At 63.0% G+C, this 2,103-nt stretch overlaps 1 protein-coding gene across 1 annotated transcript in view; it reads left to right on the top strand.

The window, feature by feature from the left end:
- TIA1 (TIA1 cytotoxic granule-associated RNA binding protein) overlaps positions 1–712 on the top strand; it is a 23,039-nt gene extending 22,327 nt beyond the window's left edge. The window contains exon 13 of the mRNA XM_009889097.1: positions 664–712. Within this exon, the coding sequence (XP_009887399.1) occupies positions 664–712 (49 nt within the window). The remainder of the gene's footprint in view (positions 1–663) is intronic.
- The last annotated feature ends 1,391 nt before the right edge of the window (positions 713–2,103 follow it).

Raw genomic sequence — 2,103 nt, 5'->3', positions numbered from 1 at the left:
GGGCGCGACGTCACGGCGACCCCACGGCAGTGACGTCAGCTCAGGGGTCAGGTTGGGGGGGGAGGGGAAGGCTTCGGGCTTGCTGTTGGGGTGAACCGGGGCCTGGGCGTGAGGTGACCGGCGCCGAGAGGGGGCCTCAGGCCCCATCCTGAGGTCACCGGGGCCGAGATGGGGCCTCAGGCCCCGTCCTGAGGTGACCACCGCCGAGGGGAGGCCCCAGGCCCCGTCCTGAGGTGACTGGGCCTGAGGGGGGATCTCAGGCCTCGTCCTGAGGTGACCGGGACAGTGGGGAGGCCCCGGGCCCCATCCTGAGGTGACCGGGGCCGAGATGGGGCCCCAGGCCCCGTCCTGAGGTGACCAGCGCCGAGGGGAGGCTCCAGGCCCCATCCTGAGGTGGAAGTGGCCGGTTCCCAGCCCAGCGAGATGCCCCTGTCCCTGTCCCGCTGCACCCCAGGGGGACGCAGCCCGGCCTGGCCCTTCGTGCAGGCGTTGGGCCCCGCTGGGACGGGGGTGTCCCTGACCTGCGGCTCTGCCCTTGTGCTCCCCTCGGTGAGGGCCCCTCTGGCCCTTCATTTCATCCGAGGGGGATGTCAGGGGAACGCCTGGTGTTTCCCTGCCTGGCACAGACTCCCTGTCCCGTGAGCTGCGCCCTGTCCTTTGCAGTTGGGCGGTGAGCTCCTGCCTCCCCTTACTGGCAGTTTATCCCGTGTAAATAACCATTGAGGGCCTGGGACTGGCTTAAATCGCCACAGGAGCACCAGGAGCTGCTTTTCAGCATCCCAGGCGTCTCCTCACATCCCCAGTGGTAGCTCCAGCAGTGACCATAAGGATCCCTTTTGCCTCTGCCTGGTGTCTCCACCTCTGGGACGGTGGCTTAAAGGCTCAGCTGCTTGTGGCTCTTCACACAGTGCCCTTTTTTGTCCCAAAAAGGGGGTTTTGGTCACAGTGGGGAGGCAGGGGCAGGCACAGGGGTCTCCCGAGGGGAGCGGGGCAGCCCTCCCAGCCCACCTCATGTGACAGGGACAGGGCGCCATGCGAGCCTGGGCATGGGAAGGGGAAAATGCGGTTGGGAGGAGAGAAATGCTTGTGGCTTGTATCAGGAACAGTGTGGCCAGCAGGACTGGGGCAGTGATGGTCCCCCTGTACTCGGCACTGGTGAGGCCCCACCTCGAGTGCTGTGTTCAGTTTTGGGCCCCTCACGACACGACGGACGCTGAGGCGCTGGAGCGTGTCCAGAGAAGGGCGACGGAGCTGTGAGGGGTCTGGAGCACACGTCTGGTGAGGAGCGGCTGAGGGCCCTGGGGGTGTTCAGCCTGGAGAAGAGGAGCTGAGGGGAGACCTTCTTCTCTCTACAGCTCCCTGAGAGGAGGGGGTAGCGACGGGGGGGCGGTCTCTGCTCCCCAGGAACAGGCGATGGGACAAGAGGGAACAGCCTCAAGTTGCGCCAGGGGAGGTTTAGGGTGGATATTAGGAAAAATTCCTTCATGGAAAGGGCTGTCAAGCACTGGAACGGGCTGCCCAGGGCAGTGATGGAGTCGCAGTCCCTGGAGGTATGTAAAAGGTGTAGATGCGGTGCTGAGGGACACGGGTTAGTGGTGGGCTTGGCAGTGTTAGGCTGATGGTTGAACTTGATGATTTTAAAGGTCTTTTCCAACCTAAGCAATTCTAGGATCCAGACAGGATTGCGGGGCCAGCGGCTCCTCCCAGCACTGGGGCAGCTCGCTGGGAGTCACTCTTCCTCCTCAGCTGCCAACCTGAGGCAAAAACCTGACCCGGGTGGATGTGGGGAGATGAGGAAATCGCCCTGTTTCTGTCCTGTCCACGCAGGGTTTTCTCTCCCATCGGTGCCTCAGATGGTGATTTCCACTGTGGTGTCTCTCCGAGCACCTGCACTGCACTCAGCAAGCGCGCCGGGGCTCTGCGCGTCCCCTCGCCCGCGCGTCCCCCTGCGATGGTGGGCAGGCCGCCCAGCTTTATTTACATCCCCCGACCTTTATTTAAGCTAACTGGTTTCCCCTCCTTTTTATTTCTTTTTCAGATTAACAGCTTGGCTTGCAGAGGACAGTATGTTGTGTCTGGGGAGACTGACACAACCTCCACGCC

Source organism: Charadrius vociferus, unplaced genomic scaffold, assembly GCF_000708025.1.
Source record: "Charadrius vociferus isolate BGI_N301 unplaced genomic scaffold, ASM70802v2 scaffold2157, whole genome shotgun sequence".
In the NCBI taxonomy this organism is placed as follows: Eukaryota; Metazoa; Chordata; class Aves; order Charadriiformes; family Charadriidae; genus Charadrius; species Charadrius vociferus.
The sequence above is the reverse complement of the archived record's forward strand: the minus strand, read 5'-3'. Positions and strand labels throughout refer to the sequence as shown.